Raw genomic sequence first — 27,793 nt, 5'->3', positions numbered from 1 at the left:
GAGTAGGGATAAAAATGCCCACTCAGCCCTCATACTTTTACAAACCAAAACCCAACCATAAAGGCAATCATAAAGGTAAAACAGGAACAGTTAAGAGATATAGCTCCTTTTGTGGTAACGTGGCCCAAGCAAAGGTTATGCTCTTAAGAGGGGTGTGAATGTGATTCAGTACCGACCCAAACACCAAAGTATAACAGTCCAAAATAAAGGGAATGTCCTTTCAAGGTTCTATAAAAAAAGATATACTTTAATTAAACACACCATCTGCAATAGAACGAAATAGAAAACACTGTACACAAATGCATCCCTGTGGAAGAATAGAGAGGAATCAATACACTGTAGAAAGACGTCCTCTGAGCAGGAGTACAGGGGCAATAGGCAAATACCAACCAAAGGAAGGATCTTCTTTCTTAGGTGAAAGAAGGTGCTGAGGTGACCTAATCAGTCTCTAGGGACCTAGTGGACCAAGGGAGCAGTTTGGGGTCAACAGAACTTAGATGAGAGCGGATCAGACTCAGTTCAAGCATGCTGGTTCATGCGTGCCCACACAATAAGCAGGCGTCATTTATGCGCCAATGTGGTTGCTCTTTGTGGTCAAAGGGGGGCTGTCAGTAGTGCAGGTTGGGGCTGTCCCAGGATCTCTTTGCAATTGGACTAGACTGAGTCAGTCTTTTAGCCGCTAGGAGGGGGTCATCAAAGGTGGTGATTTCGGGTGCGTTGATGTGCAGGTCGGTGAGGTGAGGCAGCCGTTCGAGGGCTGGCTATGCAAAGCCATGGTTGTAACCCGTGGTAAGAGTGGGTGCGTAGCTTGCCAGTGATTCAGGTCGGGTCCCGGCATCGAGCCGTAGCTTTGGGCCTAGCAAGTGGCGGGCACGGCTAGGGCATGATGCAACGTTGGGCTGGTCGATGTGCAAGCAAGAGATCGAATTGCGGAGGGATGCAAAAGCCAGCACTGGCGTCTTACCTCTTGTTGAGGTGAACACGGAGTGACTGATTCAGTCCAGCAAAACAGGAAGCTACACCTGGTCTGGTCCACCAGCTGCTGTGAGGCCCACTCATAGGGACTCAAGGACAGGATGGTGGCGTACAGGGTCTGCTCTCCCAGCATTAGGAGATGAATTGCTATTCGGCAGGTCCTGGGCCCCAGCAAAGGTTCACTGACAATGTGCCCTGGGAGTGGGTAGGGGGTAGATCTTTCTTCTGCCCTGGATGGCTCTTTCCTCACCTCAGGCTGAGGACTTGGAAAGTTCAAATTTCCCAAATATAATCCAATGAGTTCTTCTCAGGGGCTTCAGAGCGAGTCTTTAGGTTGTCTTGAGAGCATCTGAAGAAGGGGTAGAACGCCCCTTCTTTTAAAGGCAAAAGTGTCCAGGTGATTCGACTAAAGCTAGCCTGCCTAAGTGGTCCAACCCCTGCTCTTGATCGTAGTGAACTTTGTCCTTCTTATGTCAAACTCCAAGTGCTTTGCTCGAAGGAAGTGAAGCGAACAGCAAAAGGAAAGAGGGACTGTGAGAAACAAAATGGTGGAAGTCTCCTCCCATTGACAAGGTCACAACCGCCTACTCACATCGTGCCCCCTCCCATTCTCACTAGGAACAAAGATCTTTAGATATGCAGCACCCTGATGTGAGGCTATTCCCTATGAATGGGTGTGCATCTTTGATGCCTGGGCCCAGGTTAGCTGCCTGCTGTCACTGGCATTAGTTGTTATTTGCCCTCACAGAGTGATCAAAGAAGAGGCCTGGCCATTCAGGTTCCTGTCCTGTCAGGCTGAACCCGTCTGGCCGGAATACACACCACCTTCCACAGATGAACTTGGCTCTTAGGAGCTGGCAGGTTTTATATCAAATTGGATGTGGCTGTAATAATCATGAGAATACCATAGCATCCACCATACCCTAACTCCGGTATGGATTATATTTAAAGATTATTCTGCCACAAAGAGGTATAGGGTTTTGGTACAGGGGTGCATATCTTAAATGCAGCCCCTGTGCCGCAGAAATGTGGATGTCACTGCAGCTGTCAAATGGGCCCCTGTGACCTCTGAACCTGCTCTGTGCCGCTGGTAGGACTGGCGATGCAAATCAGGACACTGATACAGCAGGACACAGGTACACACCCTGCTTTTGGCATGGAGTTTATGATAGGGGAATCTGACAGCAGGTTACCCATTCAGACATGGAATTGCCCGCATCATTTTATTAATTTAATAAAAATCAAAAAGCCAGGGCTCCTTCACCCTTGCCAAATGGCAATCTGTAGTAATCTGCTTTCAGGTTAGGTGAGTGTGTGACATCACCTCTTGGAATGTTGAGGTGGAATGTTGGTGTGAGGGTTCTGGAAGTGACGGTTGGGAGAGGAGAAGAGTGAGCTGAGAAGATGGGTGTGGGGGTGAGCCCGGTGTTTTTCCTTGTCATCTTGTGTCCCCTACCATCCCTGTGTCTTGAGGAAGAGTACTGGACATGGACAATAAAGGAACCTGTAACTTACCTGAAGTACTGGAGGTCCACTTTGTTACACTGGCGACGAGGATGGGATGGTAGGTGGATCTGGCGCTGCTGGGGGGGGTGCAGCCTTCCTAAACACCGCCCCCGAGATTCCCCCCACACCCAGGTGGGCCTGTACTTGTAGGCCGGTGGAGTCCCTTGTATGGAGGCTGGCCTTCGCAGGGCCACATCAGCGCTGCATATGCCATCAAGGACTGTTCTGCTGTACGGTGGCGGCGTTGATTGGTGAGCCGTTGATGTGCCAGTGTTCCCCTGCTCCTTTGGGGTGAGCGCTGTTGCCACGATTCCAGTTCAGCTGGTGTTGGAGTCGCGGAGGAGCCAGGGCCATGTGGTTGCCGCTCACTTGGAGCGCTACTATTGTGCTGCAGAATCGGCAGGAGAAGGAGCGTTCCTCAGTCCGGGCTGGAGGAGACCCTGCCGTGTTGCGTTGGTCCAGGAGGGGGAAGCGGCTCTTTAAGAGCACCAAAGCGTGGGCGCTGAGCTGCGGAGGAGGAGGCTGCGTTCGGCGGCGTAGCGCAGAGGATTATTTCCCCGCTGTTCCCCCTTATGGCACGGCGGCGAATTTGTAGTGGTGTTTCCCTTGATGTGTGGGCAGGACATGTTCCCGCGGTTCGTGTGGTTTGCGGTGCAGGCTCCTGCTGCGGCGTCGGTGGGCGGAGCGGCATCGTGTCATGATCCCGCTCTTCATCCGGCGTGTGAACAGCTGTCCGTGGTCGCGGTCTGGAGGAAGGAGGAGGAGGCGGTCCCGTCTCCGTCGAGGGATCGAGCACTTGCCTGCGCTCCATTCAGGATGCGCCTTATGTCGGTGAGGCAGCAGTCCCTGAGGTGTTGCCTGGCCAGTGTTTCCTTTATTGTGGTGACGTCACAGTTGGGGGCGCTGCTCCTACAGCAGTCACGTGATCCTTGGTTGTTGTGCCTCGCGAACTAACAGTAATGGTGACGTTTCAGCTGGAAGAGGCTTGCCCAGTCACAACCAAAGGTCGCGGACGTTGGTCTCCTGCGTTACAAGCCTCGTTTCCAGCGGGCCCTAAGGAAGCAGGAACTCGCCAGGGAGTGGGGTGTTCGGAACACCCCATATGTACGTGGATGCCTATGAACTGCCTTATGTTGCACATATGAGTGCCGAATGGACGTGGCTACAGCTGCATACTTGTAAGGAAAAAAAAAAGAAAAAACAACAAGTCTGTGCCGGGAAGTACTTCCGGAGAGGAGAACATGTATCCTGACAGCTGTTATGCCGGCCCCTTTTGGTGGTGACGTCCAGGAGTTCCATATTATCTGACATTTTATCTTGGTCAGGTTAGTGTTTTGGGCCGTGTGCATGAGTATGGTGCATGTTATGTGTAGTGGCCCATGTAACCTGTAGGGTATCAAGCGCCTTAGTTTAATCCTGTGGGGTGCCCTTAGTTAGTATGTTATTGAGGCCGTTGTTTGTTTCCTGTGGTGTCACTGTGTTGTGGCCCTGTGGGAAATCTGTACCCTAGCATAGGGCGTTCGGGGTGGTCCCTTTCTGAAATTGAAGGGTTGGTGTGGGAGGTTTGTAATTAAATGCTCTTCGGAGGTGTACTGATTAACCACCATTTGGAAGTTAACCCTGTTGATGTAGATTGGGGTGCGTTCTTACTTATTAAGTAAAAGTGTAGCGTCTAGAATTTTCATGGACTTGAGGGTGGTGGTCCACGTGTCAACCTTCATCGGGAACAATGATTTCAAGCAAGCAACAGTGACATTGTCTTTGCACACATTTTTAGTGCTATTTACATCTGAGGACTGTGCAGGGGGGGTCTTCATTTAATATTAACATGTTTTGTGCAATGTTTTCAACATGTGTTTCCAATATTGAAATGTGTTTTATGATGCCTGCATTAATGCTTATTGCTATGTCATGTTGCATATGGTAAATGTTATCAGTGTTTGGTCCGGTAGTGCACTGTATGGGTGTGTGCGAGTGTTCTGGCGCATTCGAGGTCAAGTGTTTTCAACTGCATTTGGTTCTTAGTGCCTGGCAGTGGTTGTGCTAGGGTGGGTCACTATGTTAGCGTGTGTTGTTGATCTCTTGACCTTTGGTTGTATCTACCTGAGTGGTTTCAGGTTAGGTGTCTTGGAGTGAGGTGTGATTATGGTTTTGGGTGCCTGGTCTGTCCAGGGTGGGTCACTTTAGATGTTCTTGGGTGCCTGGTATTTCCAGGGTAGGTCACTTTAGATTCAGTATCTCCCTCATTACTGTGGTGATTAATGCCTGATAATTCAGGTTTGGTCACTGTGGCCTGTATGTTGTGGTCATTAGTGCCTGGGCTTTAATCAGGGTAGGTCACTTTTGACGGAGTTTATACTCAGGACAGTTGTTGCTGTAGTGATACATAGCGTTGTTATCTATGATTTGATCGCTATGCCTGAGTTGAGTGGAGTTTTTCTTACTGTCCATAGTGTTATCATTTTGGACGAGGTGGTGTTCTGTATATTGCTTTGCCAGTGTGCTTCCTGATTCCGTGTATGGTAAGTCAGGTTGTCTCCTGGTGTGTTTGAAATGGATTTTGTGGATAGAGGGAATGGCCAACGGTTTTATGCAGAGTAGCAGCGTGGTGTTGTGGTTCTTCCCCATACTGTTGTCAAGTGGTTTAAGTGGTCCCTCGGTTTGTTGGCATTTGTTGTTGCTTCCTTTGGGGGCGGTTGGTTAGCGCTTGGAGGGGCAGCTCTGAGACTTTGGGGTGGCAGACCGAAGTGGAAGGTGATTTGTGCTAAGGTGGCTAGGTTGGTTAGGCATTAGTTGTGTTAGTGTTAACTAACAATAGTTTGGCTAGGGGTGGCAGCTCTAGGTCCTGAGGGGCAGCTCGGGACAGGCGTAAGTGCTCTGTTTTTATTTTTGTGGCCTCGAGGTGTGACCGAGGGAGTGGTGTTGTCTTGTTTGGTTGCGTGCCGTTGGCAATCCTTTCCTTCTTGGTCCGTTGGTGTCCAGTTAATGCTGTCCTTTTGTTGGATTTCCTCTTTTTGGTTTAGCCAGAGGTTCTACACATAGGCGGCCGCTGTGTTGTGGTATTTCTGGTAGCGTGGTGTCTTGGGGTGTTAAGGTCCCGTGCTGGTCACATACCTTGTCATTCCTCTTTGTCTTCCCTGGGAAGCGTTGGCGTAGTATTTGGCTTTTGTGTTTCTAAGGGGGGGAGATGTGTAGTAATCTGCTTTCAGGTTAGGTGAGTGTGTGACATCACCTCTTGGAATGTTGAGGTGGAATGTTGGTGTGAGGGTTCTGGAAGTGACGGTTGGGAGAGGAGAAGAGTGAGCTGAGAAGATGGGTGTGGGGGTGAGCCCGGTGTTTTTCCTTGTCATCTTGTGTCCCCTACCATCCCTGTGTCTTGAGGAAGAGTACTGGACATGGACAATAAAGGAACCTGTAACTTACCTGAAGTACTGGAGGTCCACTTTGTTACACAATCCACCACAAGAGCATAGAAGCATGTGTGTCCAGGTGGGAGCTTGTGGTGTTGCAGGCTTTATGAAAGTCTGTCTCTTGCATTTTCACCAAGAATCATTGTCACCGTGTCTGGTATCCTGGAGATAGAAATAAACAATACACCAGCCGGCATGCTTCTAGCTCAAGGAAACCAAAAGGGAATAAACATACGTTCTGGAAGCCTTCTAAATTCTATAGATGTGTGACCTGGACAACAAGGCACGGTCACCCAGGCACGGGTATCGGCAACGATTGAGTTCTGTAGAAGAGGACCATGAACACTCTAGGGGGCCAGTTGGTTTGTGAGAAATGCCAGACACTGATAATAATACATTTTGGGGGTCATTGCTGATATTATTAATAATAATCAGCACTATTTTTTATATATATATCTATGAACCCTCAGGTATCTGAGCGCTGCTTATTTCCCACGGTGTGTGGTGCTCATTTATCGACCTTGGAAGGATGAAAGGCTGGGTTTGGCCCTGCCGGGATTCGAACCTGCATCGGCAGGCTCTGCACAGATGGCAAAGCGAGCATTCAACTCGCTGTGCTATCTGACAGTCTAATGGAGCCGAAGAAGCCAGATGTAATATGTTTGTGACCCCATTTAATGCCATGCCTTATTTTGCAGAGTACAGAGTATTAGACCTGCTTGAGCTATTCATTCAAGCGTTAAATCGATAGATTTCATTGGAATGCACCTCCGATTAGGACCTGCTCAATAGCAGGCAGATTCCAATGGAATCCATAATAAAACGCTGTCAATTTCTGTCAAAGCATTGGAATGCCCTACCTCCTACTCTCCGGGCCGAGGCTTCCCTCACTTCTTCCCACAAGGCCATAAAAACTGTTCTCTTTACATAATGTGTAACCTTCAACCATACCTCATGTTGCACACCAATGTATCTATGTACTAACCTGCAAATGCTTTTACCAACTGTACCACCCCAGTAACTAAGTTCCCTGTAAGTAACAGCGCCTCAATGCCCTTGGGCTGTTTGTGCGCTATATAAATGGAATAAATAAATAAATAAAACTAAAGAGTAAAGGTGATTTTTGCCTCAGTCAGCCACTCTGCTCTAAGAGTGGTGCAAAGACCATGCCAGTGAGCCAGCAGCACGTGTGAGCACGCGTTGGCTGCCCCATGCATGCACAATTCTCCCTTTGTCTCTTCGGGAATAGGGTCTTGAACTCAATATAGTTGTTGGCAGGTCAGTGGGGTGAATGTAAAGCTAAACTGATGTGGTCCCAAGAATTAAGCATTAGCAATAACCTGTGAGCAGTGTTTTAAATCTGCGGAATCTTCGATATTGATTATTTTGGTGTCCCTAATAAAGGGCTGAAGGTGCCAGACTGTTAATTGTGATTTGATCAGAAATGGGGGTTGTGGTGTGGTATATGCAGTTTAAGACTACAAGCCTGGGCCGCAATTGAAGACTATGTTGTCAAGCCCTAGATCTGTACAAATGAGGCAGTAGTGGGTTAATCTCTGTCTTACTGGCATTGGGTGAATTAGCGATTAATGGCAGTCAGACCTGCACTAGAATTAGCACCCAGGACATCCATATCACATCTATTCGGAGGAGGTTCGGCGGGTAATTGGCATTCATATCATCTCTTAGTCGCCCCGATGAGCCAGAGGCTGGCCCTTACAATTAGTGCCTTTTCTCCCTACATTGGCCTTATTGATTCCGCCATTTTATCCTGCTCTGAGTTTGTGGCTAATTTGCAGCAGGGTACGTCGTCCTGAGTCCTCTTCATGCCTCCCTAGCTTTCCTGGGGCGTGCCCTTACCACTTCCTGGATCGGATTAAAACGTTGGTTCTCCTGTTGCCATGGACCTTCAATGAGCGGCCTTCATTGGCTCTGCCAGGGTATGGATTTCAGACTCTCCGTCTGTGATTGGACAAAACCGCATTTCAGTGCTGGACTGCCCTTGTGGGTGGGACAAAAGACTGCTATGCAAATGAATATTTCTCTTCTGTGAGGGGTGCAGTGAGCTAAACCGTGGTTGTAGACCCTCTTGAGTGAAAGAAATTCCATTGCACAGGGTATTTGACCCATGTTCGTTCCCAGTAGAGGTGCTCCCACACTCATTTGTAACTTTGTCAACACCATATCGATTTCAGACTCTCAGTCTATGATTGGTTACCACACATGCATTTCACCTCATCCAATAGGATACAGCCGAGACCCACGCAACATTCGGACAGCCGTTCACATAATCGATCTTTCTGACTAACCCCACTGCACCGTCAATTTGTCACGGCACCCATTCTCTCACCTGACAACTATGGGTTGCTGCAGGGACTTAGCCACTCCCTACTTATGTGTGTGCTGGCTAAAAATGCACACACACATTTTAGAACTCCTTTCTACACCTCTTACATTTCTGGCTACCGTCTTCCATAGGGTGTTCAACCCAACAGCACTTCTAGGCCATGCCAATGGCACTGGGTGCTATATAAGTGCCATATAACATAACATAAGGATTTCAAGCTCTTGTCCTGGAATTGGCATCTAATGGTACATTTCTGGCTTTGGTTGAGTTGCCGTTCTTCGCTTTCAATTGGTAGAAGCGGTAGAGGTTTTAGGGTTTTGGGCATTGGCTGGCAGGGAAGGAATTTAAGGTTCTCAGGATTTGGTAGCCATTTTCCCAGCTCTCAGATCTCCAGGGACAGTCTGTGGAGCTATGCCAGGCTCTCGGTTTTCGGCTGGTAGCTAGAGGAAGCATGCCAGGCTCTCTGCCTTTATTCGCCGGACAGCCAGTGTAGTGATTTCAGGCTCTACGTGATTCAATGATAGCATGACAAGGCAGGCAGCTAGTATTATAATATCTGAAGTTGTTTGACTAGGAAAGGGAGTAGGCTTAACAAGTGAGCGCAGCTGTGCGCAAGACAATCAGATGCACAGAGATAAACATTCATGACAATGGCTGACTGAAAGGGCTGTGTTAATTTGGCAATGCAACTCAAGATGGTGGAAACTGAGCTCTCTTCCAGGCTTTTGGCTTCTTTTCAAGCCAGGACACTACTTTAATATGTTTGCAGAAGAGTGTCCTGAAGTAACTGGGCTTTCCAAGCATGCTGGAGACCTCACGGGCGGAATGCTGATAATGTCACTCCGTTTTCCTGGTTATGCACATCACCCACTTACCATCCCATAGAATTCTGGGGATTTCGTGGCAGCCCTATGTAGTGGTCACAATATGAGTCTTTTGTTGAGGCATTGCAGACTGGATTTGAATTTCCACAATTGGTGTTAGAAGTGGGATACATAGAATAAACCGAGATAATGTTCACTGGCCACATCATTTGATTGGACAGCAAAGATCAAATGGGGCCCTGGTTATAAGATTAGGACCATAAGTACATTTGTTTTATTTGAGCTCGGAGGCACTTGACATTGGGCGAAACAATGGCAGCAAAATAAAGGAACACGGCTGAACAAGTCTCATGCCTTCATTTACATTTCAGTAAGATGTTGCTTCGGCTCATGTAATGCTTTTAAAACTTTTCTGTTATTGCGCTTGTTGTCCTAGGCCCACGGCAAAGTAGTACCGGATGTTACTATCACTCCACTCAATAACACCTATCTTTTTATCAATTGTGGGATAAAAAGTTCAGTTGTCGAACTGACAAGCCAACGATTTAAGTACACAAATTTGTACTAGCTAAAACTGGAGGTGAAATGACTTCCAGAGCGCTTTGGGAGTACTCCTGCACGGACTCCTTGTAAGCAAGGCACCTCACCACTACGAACCACGCAGAACGGAACTGGGCGTGCTGTGTCGTAGATTGCTTAGCTGGCTGCAGAACCGAGAATGGCTCAGTGAAAGGATCAGCTGCCGAACAGAGAATGGCTCAGTGAAAGGATCAGCATGGTAGGCTTTCAAGAAAACAGGGAAAGGACAGGAACAACATTTTTGATCTGGGTCAAAGTGAATTATAAGAAAGGTAATAGGTTAATTTTCTTTTTAATGTGTAAACACCGGGGGTATCTGTGTGATGTAATAACATTTGTTTGTATAAAGCAGTTCAGTTATTCACATTTTTGCGATCTCAGGAGGGTAAAAGTGTGAGTTGGCAAACATTAAACCGCAGCACTCTCCAGACTGGACCATGCACTCGGCAGCAAGTGCTCAACCAACTAAGCCGCCTTAGTAGGGAGAGTTGCCTTGTCCCATTTCCGCTGAGCACTGAAGAGTTTTCACACATTAAGCCACAAATCAGCTCCTTGTTCAAAGGACCCCAGCACCCACAAAAAGAAATAACTCTTTTCTTTTATTAACAAATAATTTAATTAAAAAAAGAGACATTTAAAAATATTACTAATTGTTATGAACAAGGTATATACAGAATTTTGTACAAGTCAGTTCCTCTGGAAGCAGCCACGACTCTTCGGATGAATTAGGAGTTGGTCGCATTAGAAGCTTTGGCTCCAAACGAGGGGGTAGTTCCTTGAAGCCCACAGCACCATGCAGAAGCGGGGCAGAGGGGGTAAAACGAGGTGGGGGGTGATGGATTGTGCCACTATGTCTATTTTTGAAAAATGACCTTTTCCAAGATACCTTCATGTGCCTGTATTATAATGCATGCGTCCCACATCCCTACCCGAATATGACGCAAGAGCCCACGTGCCAGGACACGTACCTTGGCGTGTGCCAGGAAATGGAGGTGTCCGATTGGCTGCTCTCTGAAAATTAGAGGGTTAATTGACAGGAAAGAAGCCCAATCCCATTACCCCGTCTCCCCGCCCATAACCTTTGACCTGTGCACATTTCTGGCTGTCCCCCAAAATTAGGCCCCGCATCTTCCAAATGCTTCGTGGCTCGACAATCAGGCGTTGTTTATTCTAGCTGTGTTACCAGGGCCTGGACTTCCTTCCCCTCCCCTGTTATTTCCTGCCAACCTCCTCGTCCCCTCCCCTTTAAACTGATCCACCTGGGGGACACCGGGAGAGGGTGGGGGCACAGGGAAGGAAGGGAGGGGAACCTACTGGGAGTAAGACAGGTCTCAAACAGGACAAAGCGTGTATTCAACACGTGTGTGTGCGTGTGCGTGCGTGCGTGAGAGAGAGAGATCGCGAATTATGGCCCAATGGCATTTTTTGCACGGTTCAAAATGTCTTTGCATTGCTGAAAAGTGACTTTGCACTAACGACAAAAACCAAGATTCATGGAACTGTGCAAAGTGTATTTCTGCAGTGCAAAGTCAGTGCAAAGGGCAATTTTTGCAGCACAAAATTAACTTTGCACTGCAAAAATACACTTTGTACAGTTCCATGAATCAGGGTTTGTGTCGGCAGTGCAAAGTCACTTTTCAGAAGCAAAGTCACTTTGAACCGTGCAAACAATTCTATGAATCGTCCCTTAGTGTGTTTTGGAGATAATGTTTGAGTACGTGTGAGAGTGTGCAGTTGAGCGTATGAGAACTGCGGTGCACGTGAATGTGTTTGAAACTGTATGTGTGTGTCTATGCATGCATGCAAGGGTAGGAGCGTGCATGCGTGTGTGTCTGCATCTGTGCAAGCTTAAACATTTGTGTTGAAAGTTAGCGTGAGAAATCACCTATGTTTGTGTGTAAAATAGTGGCCGCAGATTAAATCGGTTTTAAGTCTTAGCCGCCCGCCACCCCCCCCCCCCCCCCGCCTTTTTCCTCTGCAAGGCCTTCAGCGAGGGACCCTGCATTGAAAAGCAGTGGTGGAGCTTCTTTCGGGCACATTCAATTCTCATGGGTTGGAAACACGAGGAGACATGTCAATGGGCCCTGAAGAGCAGCAGGTGCAATCGGAAACAGCCAAGACAGGCAAACATAAAACCACCGAACAAAATGAGCAGCTAAGCGGCCGGCGAGGACGGGGAGCACTAAATTCCATTGGTCACAGGTTAGTGGAAAACTCCAATCGAATGACTTGATCTAGCCCAGTAAGCATTGCGTCCATAAGCAGTTCTATACCTTGGTACATGGAAACCATGAAATGACCAATCCATTGCATTGATAAGGAAGGGTAACCGTGTACTTTTCAGATGGCTCGGCTGTAAATTGGCAACCGGAAAGTGTACTTGAAATTCACTGGTGGTATTCAACCAGTAAATGCCAATCACAAGGCATAGAACTTGACAATCATACTGGCCAATGCATGAACAAACCCAGTTGGCCAAACGGGTTATGTTGAGGTAGTCAATATTTATATGGTCAATCAAGATATTTAAGTCAACCCTCTGTTGTCTCCCTTTCCAGTCTTAGGGCCACACAGACCCTTGTGGGGCCCTTAGAACGTATAGACCCAACCTTAAAAAGTGGCCTTGTTTCTACATAGGGGAGAGGGCAGAGAAACATTAGCGCTCCCCTCCCCCAGACATCTCCAAGTTACAAGGGCCCGTATTCACAGTTTATTTGCCCCAGAATTCTGGTTCTTCACCGAGGGTAGAAGGGTGTGGGGTAGGCCAGCACTAAAAAGGTTAGGTACCCAAGAGGTGTGGTTAGCTGTTTCATCCTTGAATCTACTGGCCTTCAAATGCTGCCAAATATGCAAGCAGTGAAGGCTGGGCAGCCATGCACAAAATGGCTGCCACTGACAAAATGGCGACATGCACATCTTAAAAGAAAGAGGGTAAAGGTGAATAGAGTGCCATTCAACACAATGATGGTCAACCTGTGCACAAAGGCTAGGGGCCGAGTGTAAAGTTTCTTCGCACCGTGGCGTTTCCTTACTTCAGCATGTATCTTCGGGGGGATGGGAACAGGCCGTGAAGAGCCGGGGCAGCCATTTCCACCATTTTGACCTCTCTAACATATTTTTGGTAACAGCAGCCTTGTTATGGGCATAGGACCCAAGTGGGATCTTAATGCCTTGAACCCTGGCTGCTACCAGACACTGACAAGTTGGCGCATTGCAAAGAGCTTCAGAATACAAAGTCCTTCTCTGTGTTTCGTAGAAAGAGCAAGTGGAGATTGTTGTTCCAGAGAAAGCTTTTTCCCCAATGTTTAAAGCCTTCCTCTTCAGTTCTGACTGCTGCTTCGAAAGCACACCTGGTCATTTGGGTGGAGGGAAGAAAGAATTCATATCTCCCACTCTGGATCCTCCCACCCAAAAAGTCACCTGTTTGAGTTGAATTTGGTTTAGGAAAGAGCAGGGGGGTCTTCAATATGAAGGCCCTCCTACCATTATAATGGTGTCATTTTGGCGACATGGTTACAATATCACAGCTGCTTCCTCAGACGTTGACGTTAATGGAAGCCGCCATGTTGTTTCTTGTCTCTTTGGCATTGAGGTGGCGGCGGAGGTGCTTGGGTCCCTTTCCCCGCCGCCGGATGCAGGGCCCTTTTCCCCGGTCAGCACCATAAGACCCGTGGTGCTTTCAATGGCACTTTCACAGTGAGGATGATTCTTGATTTCCAGCGGTAGGGGTTGCACCAACCCGCCAACGGTGGATTCCACAGCGACATTGGATGACACTGGAGTACCAGGCACTGGCAGCCATGGCAAAAGGTTGAGAGAGGGTAGTGTTGAGTCCAGCATGGCTGATTTAGTACGACAAGGTGGATGCTCCAAGCAGGCAATCGTCAAGGCATTGGGGTTGAGTCCAGCAAATAACCCGGAAGTCAACGAACACCTGAGGAGGCGTGCAGTCCTATCAGTGGCATGACAGTTGACAACATCTGTCTTCCTTTGGGGATGATGTCACAGTCACTGCTTCCTACATTGCAAAAGAGTGTTCAAAATCCACATACATGGCTTTCACAAGTCCCCATTGACATCTTCAATGCCCAAGTCTGATAGGCTCCAATGCGCGCCTCAAGGGAGGCGACTGAATCCTTGCCGGGATCCTCCACCTTGGGCATCCCTCAAAATCCTCTCCACCCTACCACCAGTACGGCCCCTGGAAGTGCTGGCAGCAGCCTAGACCCTGGCAGTGCCGGTGCTTTGGAGCAAGGTCTGCTCTTTGACGCAGAGTCACGTAATCTCATAGCGGGTTCCTCCTTGCCGCTGGTCGGTGAGTCAGTATCGTACGGAGGTCGGCTTGGTCTGCGCCCTCATGTTCTGCACACTCGAGATGATCTTCTTCTGGTGGCCCGCCAGCGTGACCCCAACCCGGAGCAGGTCCCTGCACAAGAGAGAGAGAGAGATGTTGGGTTAGATTCCAGTCCTTATAAAGCATTTCACCAATTAAACTTCTCTGGTCTGGCCTAAGCCATGCTAAACCCAAAGCAGACACTTTTGCCTCTAGAGCATCAGGTACCATGCATTGATCTCTTGATGTAGGAAATTGACTGCACCGTCCATGCCTCCCCTGTCACCCCCAAAAGAAAGGGAGGCATGGCGGTGCCCACTCTGCTACAGTCAGACTCTAGTCCATCCTGCTGCTGCCATCAGCCCACCATGCCAGTCTGCTCCCTCCAATAATTCAGCCACTACCATACTCTGAATGACCGCTGGGCATCGCTGTTTATTCTCTTCTCTGAAAGCTGAGGCGTTGCTAGGGGGGGTATACAGGAGGGCTATAGCCCCAGGCCTTTTGGTTGTAGCCCCGGATAGAAGCGCAGGGGCTACAACCAAAAGCCCAGCTAGCACTGAGTCCCGACATTAGCGTAGCCCGGGTCTTTTCCAGGCCTAGCAACACCCCAGCCTGAAAGTAATCACCCAATGCCATGCAGTCAGTCGGTGCCAGCAGCACCCCTGGTCTGTCTGTTGCCAGTAGGGGTAAGAGTCACTGTCCTACTTTGAGTGGTCACTAAATTACAATGCAGCACTCAAGGTTGGTCCGTTTCCCCAATAAACGAACGCATACACTACAGTAGGCCCCATGTGACTGCTGCGCCAGTTCTGTCTGTGCCACGCGCCTTCTTGCCCCTAGGTGTCACTGCTACAGCAGGCAGCGAGCTAGTCACATCTACTTACTGGCCACTAGGTGTCACTGCTACTGCAGGTAGCGAGCTGGTCACATCGACTTACTGCCCACTAGCTGTCACTGGTGCACTGGGGTCTGGTGCTCTCAGCTAATGCTATATTGCTATACTGAAACTGACACTGGGTCGGGGGTGGGAGGGAGGGGTGGTTGCCGCACCTGCATCACTGAGAATATCGCTAGAGTCAACTTTGACCCCGCCAGCTGCAGCAGCATGCCGCTTTGAGCTCTGCACGTGTTACTGAGCCACGAACTGGACTTGGGTTGGTCATTAACAAGTTAAAATGACAACTGCCTGGTGTGCATGGGAATCTAATCTCACTCCCTTTTGGAAAACAATTAACAGGGTTGGAGAAGCTTCCCAGATTCTTAGAACATTTTCAGCCTGGGCTTAATTTCTAAAGCCGCCCTAGCTCTGTCTCTGCGTGTCGATCAAGGGTTAAACGTGACCTTACGCAAGTCGGTCTAGCAGCACCCTGCGCCTCGGTCTAATCCCAGCTCTGGTTGGAACTCTGTGTGACCTTCAGCAAGCCTCTTTAGCATCCGGTGCCTCGGTTTGAACAGCTGCACATAGTCTGAAGTCAGGAATCAGATTGAAGTATGAAAACAGAACACAAATCAGAAGAAGAAAGAGCGAGGGAAGCTAGGTCAGAAAGTGGGGAGAGTGAGGGGAAGTAGAGCGATGTATGAGAGTGCAGAGTAGACAGACTAGAGAAGGAACAAAAAAGAGAAGACAATGGAGTAACCGAAGAATGAGAAAAGAGGGGCAGTGGAAAATGAACAAGAGACAGAAAAGACTAACTTAGAGGAACTTTCACAGTAATAGGAGCATATATACAATTCCCAGCAATTTGCATGAGCGAACATGGGGAACCAGAACACATAAGGAACAGAGAAAGATAGAAAAGGAAGAAATGCTGATGAATACGAAAAAAAATGAGATGGACTTAAATATATGATTGGCTTGCGGAAAACAGACATGCTATGGGACTGAAAGAGACATAGCAGGAAGACACATTTAAAGAAACTAGAAAAAGCTGAGGAAGAAGTAGTCAAGAGGCATCTATGATATGTTAGGTTATTTATAACGCGCTTAATACCCAGAGATTTCTATATGCGGACCCGGGGATCGAACCTGTGGTGCTCCGTGTCGTCTTGCGTCCAAGTCGAGCACATTGCCCCTGAGCTATCCTCCCAAGACAACTTACATTTAGGAGTCTGAAAAGTAGGTAAGGTAGATGTATAGGGGGAAGGAAAGGTAATGACTGAAAAGAGAAGACCAGCGTAGAGGAAACAAACAGATGTGGCGTCTAGAGGGTCAGGCGAGAATGGCAGACTTGGAGAACCAGAAAAAGATGGAACGAGAAAGTGCGCAATAAGAACGACTTAAGAACGAAAAAGATAGGAAACGGAAGCTGTTACAAGACGAAGGATTACTCAAAAAATGAAAAGGTTATGCAGAGCGATAAGATAATGACAACGTTAAATCACCCGAAAAATATTAAGGTATATAAGCGGACAAAAACCACCTAAGAGAAAACAGCAATAAAGAGAGAGGGAGAAAAGAGGAAGGCCGCCAGGACGAACTAGAAAAAGATGAGATATAAGAGAAAACAAAGATTGTCATCAACTGAAAACAATAAAAAAAGACTTCTTGAGAGACACAGAAGAGGGTGTCCAACTCAGTGTAACTAGAAATGATGTTATACAGAGTGTGAGAAAAGTGGTTGTCCTACTTGAAGCAACACAAAAAGTCATGAGACAAACAGAAGAGAACAACAGCCTATGTGGAAGCGAGTGGAGGTAGACCTCCTGAAACGACACAGAAAGGAGACGTTGTTCTACTTGAAGAAGAAAATGATAAAGGAAAGAGAGAAAAACAAATTTAAAAAATGATGGTAAAAAGTGCAGTAGCAGAGTGATAGTAGTGAAAAAGGATGACTAGAAAAAGAACAAAATGGAGGGATGGGAAGAGGAAGACTACTGAACTGTAGAAATCAGAGAATGATGAGCAGATTTGGATAGAAGAGAAACATGGACTACTACGAAACATAAATGTCAAAGAGAAAATAAAATACTAATCATACAAATGAGGATGGAGAAGATTGAAAACATGGACAGAGGCTTGGAGTGAAAGAATGACAACAGACACGCAAGAGTTTACAAACACTCGGGTTAGTTTTAGACAAGATTCACTGACATTTCTAGGCAAGGTAGTGTGATGCTTCCAGCCCTATCATGGGTCACACTTTGAATTGGGGAGGATTTGGGGTTGCTGGAGTGGGTGGAGCGGTTATGAAGTGGGATGGGGCAGAAAGGAGGGGCAGGGTTGGACAAATAGGCACTCTGGATGCCTTGGTTACTCACTCAGTGGATATTTGGCTGACCAACTCGAAGGAGTTGAAACCCGCGTTGGTAAAGTTCTCCTCGTACCGCCCCATCTTGATGGCCCGAAGCCACTCTCCCACTGAGCCGAAGGTGGAGTAGTGAGGGAGGCGCTGGTCCAGGAGGGGATGGGAGGGTCTGCAGGGAAGGAGAGAGAGGGGAGCCAACGGTTACACACACACACGCACACAGGTAGAAGAGGCTACAAAATGGTGGCAGCAGTGGGATAAGTAAGGAAAACATCAGTGGATCAGAAGGAAACATCAGAGATCTGAAGGGAAAAGAGTAAGAATCAACAGAAATATGATTTTTAATGCATTGTTGCACAGCATTTTAGATTTCAAAAGTAAACGTGTATAGCGCTTTGGAAAGAATATCTCCATCAGGTAAAGGGATTTGACCAAAGGTTGCTCAGAGTGTCCAGGGGGATCTTGATGTGCAGCTCACTAGTCAAGATTTGTAAGAGCGCTAACTGCTCAATCTCCCCAGGTATGCCTACATAAACCTTCTAGGGCGTTCTACAAATAACTATACCCAGCTAGTAACCTTGAACAAAGACAAACATCGTGCACTCTGGTGAATGAGAAAAAAATACCATATCAAAAGCAGACTTTTACGAACCAGTCCTATGGTACATTGCAGACAGTGTGTTCTTTGGTCTTGGCACATCAGGTAGCTTTTGTCCATAGCTGCATAAACACTTCAAGAAAAACTCTGCATACTTGCATGTATCCCAAGACCACAACTCTGTCATCCAGAGCAGGAATGGCTGATTTATAAAAACATGGTTCTGATGTTGGAGACGATCATTACCCTTTCCAAAGACCGCATTATGCATGTAGTCACGACCGTGAAATTTAATTCCACAGAACGTGCTGTTCAAACGTTACCAGCAGGCCCTCGAGAAAGGACTACTTGGAACAAGGCAGCTCACTGGGACTTAAACGAGGCAGCAAAGACCAATAATTGCCCCCAATACCAGTCATAGGTTAAGCAAAGACGCACCACATTTGATTGTGCTGATTGTGTTATCTAAATATCACATGCGTGTGTACTTTTTTATTTATTTATTTAATTGTCTGCATTTGAAAAGCGCGCTCTAGCCAGAGGCATCGAGGCGCTGGTCACAGGACAAGGCATGCTTAGAGTCCGATTGGCGGCCGTGGATAGACGTAGCCCAGTAGGCAAAGAGTCCAGTTTCCAAGTGTTTTCTGAATGTCCAGTCCGAAGGTTCAGAGCGAAGGGTTAGGCTGCCTGGGAATTCCAAAGCTTGGAGGCAGTGACTGGGAAGCTCGCGCCACCTACTCTGGATCTCTTGTATCTGGGAACTGCGAGGCGGTGGCAGCAGGCTGGGCGCGTGGGCCTCATCGATTTGGCTTTATCGAGCCTTTGTGAAAGGTGTGCTGGGGCTGTATCGGTGCGACATCGCTAGGCGATAGAGAGGGTTTTGAATTTCTTCTGGCGCCTGGAATGTTACTGCTGTTACTCTCATTCGTAACCACCGTATAATCAGCTGTCTCTTGGCCGCATTAATCATTTGAACACTGTCGCGAATTGATTATTATACTTTTATTTTTTCAAGTATTTGTATGCCTCCAATGAAGCGTCTTTCCCGGTAGGCCTCTGCACCCTGGGCTGGGGGTGGACTGGCCTCTGCACCCTGGGCATGGGGTGGACTGGCCTATGAGGATCTCTGGAGATTTCCAAGTAGGCCTCTGCACCCTGGGCAGGGGGTGGACTGACCTCTGCATTCTGGGCATGGGGTGGACTGGCCTATGAGGATCTCTGGAGATTTCCAAGTAGGCCTCTGCACCCTGGGCAGGGGGTGGACTGGCCTCTGCACCCTGGGCAGGGGGTGGACTGGCCTCTGCACCCTGGGCATGGGGTGGACTGGCCTATGAGGATCTCTGGAGATTTCCAAGTAGGCCTCTGCACCCTGGGCAGGGGGTGGACTGACCTCTGCATTCTGGGCATGGGGTGGACTGGCCTATGAGGCTCTCTGGAGATTTCCAAGTAGGCCTCTGCACCCTGGGCAGGGGGTGGACTGGCCTCTGCACCCTGGGCAGGGGGTGGACTGGCCTCTGCACCCTGGGCATGGGGTGGACTGGCCTATGAGGATCTCTGGAGATTTCCAAGTAGGCCTCTGCACCCTGGGCAGGGGGTGGACTGGGCTATAAGGAACTCGGGAGATTTCCTGGTCAGCCTCTCACCCTGGGCACGGGGTGGACTGGCCTATAGGAATTTATATACAATTTTTAAAAGGAAGCAGAAAAGTAATAACATTATAGCACAATAGTGAAGACAGAAATGGCAAGAAACGTACAGGTCCATTTTATCAGCAAACAGAAATACCTCATCAGACCAGCAGGAAGGTGTGATAAACATAAGGGGCAGTCACCACTTGTTCCGGGGTCTACAGTGACCGTACCATAGGATAAAGGAGGTCCCTCCAGAAAAAAAGCCTCCTATGATATATGGAATGCAACCCCACAGGTGGAGAAAGGAGACCTGGGGTATTCGCTGGTCACTGTTTCTTACTCCCCAACCAGGAGGTCCCTGAGAGTTCGAATAGCTGGTTTATAGACTGAGAGTGATAGTTCCGAGAAGTCCGGTCAAGGACCTACCACAGTTTTCGATACATCTCACTTTGATGACGGGAGAATAAGGAGCAAAGACTAAGCTAGGAGAAGGTGGTGTAGATAAGTGTGGGAGTAGGTGATCCATCCTTAAAAGTATTATCGCCCAGTCACACTCATCTCCCATGAGCCTTAGCGGGCGCATCAGCAAAAGGCCAATTTAGGAGCCACTAGACCCGAATGATGCAAACATGTCAAGTTTTCGTTATCTCAGTCTGGGGTGGACTGGCCTATAAGGAACTCTGGTATTTCCTGGTAGGCCTCTGCACCCTGAGCAGGGGTGGACTGGCCTATAAGGAACTCTGGTATTTCCCGGTAGGCCTCTACACCCTGTGCAGGGGGTGGACTGGCCTATAAGGAACTCTGGTATTTCCCGGTAGGCCTCTACACCCTGTGCAGGGGTGGACTGGCCTATAAGGAACTCTGGAGATTTCCCAGTAGGCCTCTGCACCCTGAGCAGGGGGTGGACTGGCCTATAAGGAACTCTGGTATTTGCTGGTAGGCCTCTACACCCTGGGCAGGGCGTGGACTGGCCTATAAGGAACTCAGGAGATTTCCCGGTAGGCCTCTACACTCTGTGATATGATATGATAGGTTGTTTATAACGCGCTTAATACCTAGAGGTTTCTAAGTGCAGACGCAGGAATCGAACCTGTGTTGCTCTCTGTCGTCTTGCATCCAAGGCGAGCACGTTGCCGCTGAGCTATCCTGTGCAGGGGGTGCACTGGCCTATTAGGCACTCTGGAGATTTCCCAGTAGGTCTCTCAGCCCGGACCTCTTTCAAGTGGTGACCTATTTTATTTCAATCTTTCTCATTGGAAAAGGGTTTGGCTTGCTGACAATGTGCAATATGGGGCCTCTTTAAACATTATTCCCAGGGTCTCTTTTGGTTCCCAGTCCACCCCTGATCCGACGTTTGCAGTTTTGAACTATGAGGTTCTTTAATCGCTCTGCTATTTAAAAGCATTTCACCTGTTCAAGACATTGCTGAAATGGCCTAAAAATCCAATGTGGGTGTTTTTACATCAAATCCCATCAAAGGGACTTTTGCTATCTGTAGTGTTCTCATGGAGTATATAGGACACATTTTGTTATGAAGGGTTGAGCTCCATCTGTGTACTCAACTATAGAATCACCTTCTCGAGCCGTAAGCACAAATAAAGACTCATTTGTATTCTTGCGTATCGCTTCATACCGGTATTATTAGCCCAATTAATAGCACTGGCCTCACATGGATGAAAGGCTGCCAGATTCGAACTTGCGAAGTGCAGGCTGCCCCCATGTCAGAGCCCACCTTTGAAGGTGTGAGCTACGCGCCCAGGTGTCAGCCTGGCCCAGTAGGTAATCAGCTGACAGTAAGCCAGTTGGCCTTTGCAAAAAGTGCGACAAGAGTGTCGTCACATGCCTGGCTTATCACCGTGCGACAGGCATAGGGATAAGCTGGACACGTCAGTGACTCTGGCTTAGAACGCCCAGTCTTTGGCATTGACCGAATGGCAAGCCTACCAAATTCTCAATATTTCAATTGTTATTGGTTATTTATAACACGCTTAATACCCAGAGGTTTTAAAGCGCAGACCCGGGGATTGAACCTATGGTGCTCTGCGTCGTCTTGCTTCCGAGGTGAGTGCGTTGCGCCTGAGCTATTCACCCGACAATGTACCTCAGAGAGACCAAAAACAAACTAATAACCCCCAAAAAGGAGGGGAGACATTTCAGAAATAAATATGGCTGGCACTACAAATATTTTTGGAGGCAAAGAAAAGATGGAGGAAAACCTGAACCCAGTCCCCAAGTGAAAGCCAGGCATGCCGTAGAAGTAGCTACTCGGGTTTGCTTGTCAGTCAACAGGCCGGGGGCAGCCAGTGTCTGAAATGGAGCTTAATCCACCAAACCGACAGGAACATTAAGTAGCTCAGATACTGCAATTATCTTTTTACGATGTGTTCAATGACCCCACCCTCTGTCAATGTATCATACATACCTCGTTCAACCAGGCGTGCCCGTGCAACTTCTCGTTCCCCGTTCAACCTATCGTACCGTGTGCACCTCTTCATTCCTCATTCAAAGTATCGTCTCTTGCTCAACTTGTCGTGCCTCCGTCAACCTATCATCCACTGTACAACTTCTCGTGCCTCCATCAACCGATCAAATGCTGTACAACGTCTCGTGCCTCCGTCAACCTATCATCCGCTGTACAACTTCTCGTGCCTCCATCAACCGATCAAACGCTGTACAACTTCTCGTGCCTCCGTCAACCTATCATCCGCTGTACAACTTCTCGTGCCTCCGTCAACCAATCAACCGCTGTACAACTTCTTGTGCCTCCGTCAACCTATCATCCGCTGTACAACTTCTCGTGCCTCCGTCAACCAATCAACCGCTGTACAACTTCTCGTGCCTCCGTCAACCTATCATCCGCTGTACAACTTCTCGTGCCTCCGTCAACCAATCAACCGCTGTACAACTTCTCGTGCCTCCGTCAACCAATCAACCGCTGTACAACTTCTCGTGCCTCCGTCAACCTATCATCCGCTGTACAACTTCTCGTGCCTCCGTCAACCAATCAACCGCTGTACAACTTCTCGTGCCTCCGTCAACCTATCATCCGCTGTACAACTTCTCGTGCCTCCGTCAACCTATCATCCGCTGTACAACTTCTCGTGCCTCCGTCAACCAATCAACCGCTGTACAACTTCTCGTGCCTCCGTCAACCTATCATCCGCGGTACAACTTCTCCTGCCTCATCTAACTTATTGTACCTTGTTCAGCTTCTCAAGGTGCATTCGGCCAATCGTGCCTTGCTCAACATCTCGTGTCACATTCAACCTATCGTACCAAGTTGAACTTCTGATACCTCATTCCATGCATCGTACCTTTCCCAACTTCTCGTGCCACGTTCAACGGTATGCAGTGATTTTAAAGAATGAAAAATAACGAATTGAATTTTTAACAAAAAAATAATAACGCATTTTTCAAAACTATATATATGTATGAGAGAAGGGGAAAGTAGTGAGAGAGGGGGAAAGTAGTGAGAGAAGGGGAAAGTAGTGAGAGAGGGGGAAAGCAGTGAGAGAAGGGGAAAGTAGTGAGAGAAGGGGAAAGTAGTGAGAGAGGGGGAAAATAGTGAGAGAGGTGGAAAGTAGGGAACGTAGTGAGAGAAGGGGAAAGCAGTGAGAGAAGGGGAAAGCAGTGAGAGAAGGGGAAAGTAGTGAGAGAAGGGGAAAGTAGTGAGAGAGGGCGGAAGTAGTGAGAAAAGGGGAAAGTAGTGAGAGCGGGCGGAAGGGGGAGATGTTGAGCGAAGGGTAAGTCTAGGGATGTGTGGGGTTCAAGAGGAGAGCATGAGAGGAAGAAAGAGAGGCTCTGCATGAGGGGGGAGAGAGTGGGTGGGAGTGTAGAGGAGAGATGGACCGAGTGAGACCAGAGGGAGAGAGACGTTCAACAGCAACACACATGTCGGCAGACTCCAAAGGGACTCACTAAAGCCAGGGGTGAGGGGGGGCTGGATGATGGACGAGATTACTTTCGCCGATAGAGAGGGGCGTCTGTAAGAGGAGACTCCCACCCCAGGAGAGATGGTGCTGGAAAGAGAGACGAGTTTTTAATAAGTCCGTGATGCAGGCAGAGCCCACAGACAGCTGCACCCCATCAAAGGCTGCTGGCAAACAGCCGTGGAGAGGTACGTGGAAGTCCCATGAGGGGACGGGGGGCTGGTCCAGGGCACTGAGGGCAGACATTGCAGGTCTGCAGTTAATCCCTCATACTGCAGGGCGTCCTGCGCAGTCACCCCGCCTACAGTCCTGCAAAGGCCTGGAGTGGCAGGGGGAAGTAGGGGGTCCTCGTGTACCTAGGCCCTAGGAAAGAGGCCAGGCAACAGTGCAAAGTCTCCTAAAAACAAGGCCCAGGGCTAAACACAACAGCAACTCCAGAGCCAACACAAGGCCCAACTCCAGCACTGAGAACTAGGCCATGCACCAGCGCCAAGACAAAGGCCTGTACTCCTAAAAACAAGGCCGAGCACCAGGGATAAACACAACAGCAACTCCAGAGCCAACACAAGGCCCAACTCCAGCACTGAGAACTAGGCCATGCACCAGCGCCAAGACAAAGGCCTGCACTCCTAAATACAAGGCCGAGCACCAGGGATAAACACAACAGCAACTCCAGAGCCAACACAAGGCCCAACTCTAGAACTGAGAACTAGGCCATGCACCAGCACCAAGACAAAGGCCTGTACTCCTAAAAACAAGGCCGAGCACCAGGGATAAACACAACAGCAACTCCAGAGCCAACACAAGGCCCAACTGCAGCACCGAGAACTAGGCCATGCACCAGCGCCAAGACAAAGGCCTGCACTCCTAAAAGCAAGGCCGAGCACCAGGGATAAACACAACAGCAACTCCAGAGCAAACACAAGGCCCAACTCCAGCACCGAGAACTAGGCCATGCACCAGCGCCAAGACAAAGGCCTGCACTCCTAAAAACACGACCCACCACTAGGGCTAAACACAACAGCAACTCCAGAGCCAACACAAGGCCCAACTCTAGAACTGAGAACTAGGCCATGCACCAGCACCAAGACAAAGGCCTGTACTCCTAAAAACAAGGCCGAGCACCAGGGATAAACACAACAGCAACTCCAGAGCCAACACAAGGCCCAACTCCAGCATTGAGAACTAGGCCATGCACCAGCGCCAAGACAAAGGCCTGTACTCCTAAAAACAAGGCCGAGCACCAGGGATAAACACAACAGCAACTCCAGAGCCAACACAAGGCCCAACTCCAGCACTGAGAACTAGGCCATGCACCAGCGCCAAGACAAAGGCCTTCACTCCTAAAAACAAGGCCGCGCACCAGGGATAAACACAACAGCAACTCCAGAGCCAACACAAGGCTCAACTCTTGTCACCGAGAACTAGGCCATGCACCAGCGCCAAGACAAAGGCCTGTACTCCTAAAAACACGACCCAGCACCAGGGCTAAACACAACAGCAACTCCAGAGCCAAATGCAAGCTTCAGCTGCAGTGGCAAACCCAAAGCCCAACTCTAGCACTGAGAACTAGGCCATGCACCAGCGCCAAGACAAAGGCCTGCACTCCTAAAAACAAGGCTGAGCACCGGGGCTAAACACAACAGCAACTCCAGAGCCAGCACAAGGCCCAACTCCAGCAGTGAGAACTAGGCCATGCACCAGCACCAAGACAAAGGCCTGTACTCCTAAAAACAAGACCCAGCACCAGGGCTAAACACAACAGCAACTCCAGAGCCAAATGCAAGCTCCAGCTGCAGTGGCAAACACAAAGCCCAACTCTAGCACTGAGAACTAGGCCATGCACCAGCGCCAAGACAAAGGCCCGCACTCGAGCACCGCACGCAAAGCCTGGATCAAGTGGTAAAAACAAGGCCCAGCACCAGGGCTAAACACGTCAGCAACTCCAGAGCCAAATGCAAGCTCCAGCTGCAGTGGCAAACACAAAGCCCAACTCTAGCACTGAGAACTAGGCCATGCACCAGCGCCAAGACAAAGGCCCGCACTCGAGCACCGCACGCAAAGCCTGGATCAAGTGGTAAAAACAAGGCCCAGCACCACGGCTAAACACGTCAGCAACTCCAGAGCCAAATGCAAGCTCCAGCTGCAGTGGCAAACACAAAGCCCAACTCTAGCACTGAGAATTAGTCCATGCACCAGCGCCAAGACAAAGGCCCGCACTCGAGCACCGCACGCAAAGCCTGGATCAAGTGGTAAAAACAAGGCCCAGCACCAGGGCTAAACACGTCAGCAACTCCAGAGCCAAATGCAAGCTCCAGCTGCAGTGGCAAACACAAAGCCCAACTCTAGCACTGAGAATTAGTCCATGCACCAGCGCCAAGACAAAGGCCTGCACATTGCACCGCATGCAAAGCCTGGTTCTAGTGGTAAAAACAAGGCCCAGCACCAGGGCTAAACACGTCAGCAACTCCAGAGCCAAACGCAAGCTCCAACTCTGGCACCAAAACCTAGGCCATGTTACAGCACCAAACCCAAGACCCCCGAAACAAATGTAAGTATTACTCTAATGGGAACCCCAAAGCGCAGCAGAAGTGGGCTATGTTACAGCACCAAGCCCAAGTCCCAAGTCCCAACTAAGGTGCAGAATACAAGGTCAAGCACCAACTCCAAGCACAGGCCCGCCTCCAGTGCCATTCACGAACACGATCCAACATTGGCAGGACACTTCTCCATTTCATGCAGCCTGGGCATAGCCACATCCATGACTTAAAAACTGCAGATGCTTCGGACACTGCAGGCCAAAATAAATATATATCTCCGACATTTACATTCCCGTGTACTGGACACCACAAGACATCAGCCCCCCACACACGCTGCTTTGCTCTGTGTTATTCATGTGCTGTCCATCTCAGCAGTACCCCACCCTCAGTCGGCGCAGTGCCAGCATTTCTCTCACGTCCGCCGATCCGGCTCGAAAGCCTGAAGGGCAAGAATCTGACAGACGCTTCCCCCTGCCTGCCTGACCCACCCTTCCTGTTCGCCATTTCCTTGACCACTCAACTTTGGCTAATGAGTTGGCTGGGCAGGGGCCCCGGTCATGAGGGCAAGTGATGGCAGCAAAGGACCTTCGAAGAGAGCGCTGTGGGGATTTACGGCACGGCTGGCCCCCACCTTTTCATAAAGCGTCTTTATCATTGGACGTCTTCAAAATGGAGGCAGGAAGTTGCAGGCGCCATTTTAGGTTTTATGAACCCGTAGTTAGGAAGTCTGACCCAAAATTGACCTCTTTACTTCGAAAAAGGGGGGGAGGGGTGAAGAGAACAGTCTGACTCCACAATCAGAATTCTACTGCTCTTGGGGAGGGTAAGGGCAAGCAGCTTTGAGTAAAAGGTTTCTGTGGCTGAGGCAAAATGAGGCAACACTCCTATCCCGACTGTGCACCTAAGCGGACAGGTGGGAGGAACCCAGAACTGAAGAAGTGGCACAGGTCACTATCTTCCTCAGCCTGCGAGAAGGATTGCGCTCGCAATGTCCTCATCATCTGCAAGGGTTGTATCCGTGCAGGCCTTGCGCGGTACAACGTGCCCCCCCCCTGCACAGACGGGCCGGTGGCACACTCTGTCCTCCTCAGGCAGGGTGGTTTATATGACACAGACAGCATGGTCTTGTAGGTAGGCCTGGAGTGGCAAAAGGAGCCCCTCCTCTTCAGTTTTTGAGGGGAGGCCTAGAGTTACAAAATGTGCCCTCATCCTCAGACAACGGTTTCTCTATGTTAGTCTTAGTGTTATGTCTGCGCCCTAAAGCTCATGGGTCCATGGTTTGCGCATTACAAATGTTTTAAAGTAAAGTCAAGTTTACCAGAGAGAATACATACTATATATAATATCCCTATTGATGCCTACCTTGATAAACTTCGTACCCAACGGTCCTCCGAATAACAAAGGTACAGGAAAAAACATTTCAGCACTAAAGCAACCCCTCTGCTACATTATAACAGTGCTAGACCACACACGAGCAGGCAGGAACACGGGCAGGTACACACACAAGCACACAAACACGAGGAGAGCAACAAGTAGATGCACACATCCCGTAAAATTCAGCCGATGCAGCTTGTACCACGGCGCATGCGTGCGGCTTACCCGCCATTGTCGCGGCCCACCACCTTCAGGCTAGCTGGGTTGCGGATCAGCTTGTCCAGGGCGTTGACGATCTGGGCGAATCTGGGACGGGCGTTGCGGTCCTTCTGCCAGCAGTCCAGCATGAGTTGGTGCAGCGAGGTTGGGCAATCGGTGGGGGGCGGCAAACGGTAGTCCTGTTCAATGGCGTTGATCACCTACATCAAGGCACACAGGACAATCAACAAACGGGCAAAGCTGAAAGCACCCCTCTGTCCTCCCGCAAAGCCCAACAGAA

The 27,793-nt window shown here is 49.1% G+C and overlaps 1 protein-coding gene across 2 annotated transcripts in view; it reads right to left on the bottom strand.

Moving 5' to 3' along the window:
• Positions 1 to 10,233: 10,233 nt before the first annotated feature.
• LOC138566692 (ephrin type-B receptor 4-like) overlaps positions 10,234 to 27,793 on the bottom strand; it is a 115,158-nt gene continuing 97,598 nt past the window's right edge. The window contains exons 14-16 of one of the 2 annotated variants that reach the window (XM_069644271.1): positions 27,520 to 27,713; positions 17,236 to 17,391; positions 10,234 to 14,067 (exon numbers count right to left, since the gene is read on the bottom strand). In XM_069644271.1, coding sequence (XP_069500372.1) covers positions 13,962 to 14,067; positions 17,236 to 17,391; positions 27,520 to 27,713 — 456 coding nt within the window. In that variant the 3' untranslated portion in view covers positions 10,234 to 13,961. The remainder of the gene's footprint in view (positions 14,068 to 17,235; positions 17,392 to 27,519; positions 27,714 to 27,793) is intronic. The other variant, XM_069644279.1, reaches the window with a different exon arrangement.

This window comes from Ambystoma mexicanum, chromosome 1p, assembly GCF_040938575.1.
Source record: "Ambystoma mexicanum isolate Mex_15411 chromosome 1p, UKY_AmexF1_1, whole genome shotgun sequence".
Lineage (NCBI taxonomy): Eukaryota > Metazoa > Chordata > Amphibia > Caudata > Ambystomatidae > Ambystoma > Ambystoma mexicanum.
The sequence above is the reverse complement of the archived record's forward strand: the minus strand, read 5'-3'. Positions and strand labels throughout refer to the sequence as shown.